This window comes from Acanthisitta chloris, unplaced genomic scaffold (assembly GCF_000695815.1).
Source record: "Acanthisitta chloris isolate BGI_N310 unplaced genomic scaffold, ASM69581v1 scaffold2532, whole genome shotgun sequence".
NCBI classification, from domain to species: domain Eukaryota; kingdom Metazoa; phylum Chordata; class Aves; order Passeriformes; family Acanthisittidae; genus Acanthisitta; species Acanthisitta chloris.
This window is the reverse complement of record NW_008662004.1, coordinates 9,373-10,234: the sequence shown is the minus strand read 5'-3', so window position 1 is coordinate 10,234 and position 862 is coordinate 9,373. Positions and strand designations below refer to the sequence as shown.

The window sequence follows — 862 nt, the reverse complement described above, 5'->3', positions numbered from 1 at the left end:
TACAGAAGCTCACAGGGCAACGTGGTCTTAAAAATAACATTCTTACAAAACCCAAAGAGGGATCCATGAGGATGAACTAGAAGGCAAAATGTATTTCCTATTCCCTGTAATAAATCCAACGAGTGAGTTTGTGTTCTCTGTCACTGGATGGATTTTATCACAAGGCTCAGTGAGACTGTAGTTGTCTCTTTTCTCTTCATTGGCCCAAATGTACGTGGAGAGACATGAATTTGGGATCCTGTACATTTGGCATCTTCACACCAACACCTCACTGTGCCCAACATTTCTTCTGTCTGCCTGCCCACATATGGAAGATTAGACAGAGAGTGATGGTTTCCCAAGATGCAAAATGGGTGTTATTAATTGTAGGTTTAGGTTTTTTTTCAGTCCAAAACAATACTAGAAAGGTACATCTAGAAGTTAGAAATGTAGTTAGAGGAGAAGAAAAATGTTTAAGTAGAGACTTGCCTTATTCAGTAAACTAAAGGTAACATGCTGTACTTATTTTCTCATTTCAGTGCTCTATCAAAAGTTAAAAAGCCTTATGTTTTCCCTCTTCTTTGGCTAAATGAGGTTAGTATATTTAATGCCTATAAATCATCACTGTTTAAAAACAAACAAACAACAAACTACCTAATGTTTTCAGTCTTGGTGCCCTCAAATTGGGTAATTAAACTCATGCTGTGATTTGCATGCACTAAGAATATATTCACCTAGTGAGGGCTTGCACATGTACCTTCCACTGACTTTTTTCTTGTGCTCTTTCAGTCTGCTGTTATTGGGGACGCGAAAGCAGAAATGTTCAGGCAAAAGGTCACTGGTCCAGTCCAGTTTCTGAATATACTGCAGATGGCACTAATAA

The 862-nt window shown here is 38.3% G+C and overlaps 1 protein-coding gene across 1 annotated transcript in view; it reads left to right on the top strand.

Moving 5' to 3' along the window:
* The window catches only part of CD36 (CD36 molecule (thrombospondin receptor)), a 22,696-nt gene that overhangs the window by 21,774 nt on the left and 60 nt on the right, over nt 1–862 (top strand). The window contains 3 exon segments of the mRNA XM_009070415.1: nt 519–573; nt 769–860; nt 862. The exon segment at nt 862 is cut by the window's right edge and continues 60 nt beyond it. Of these exon segments, the coding sequence (XP_009068663.1) occupies nt 519–573; nt 769–860; nt 862 (148 nt within the window).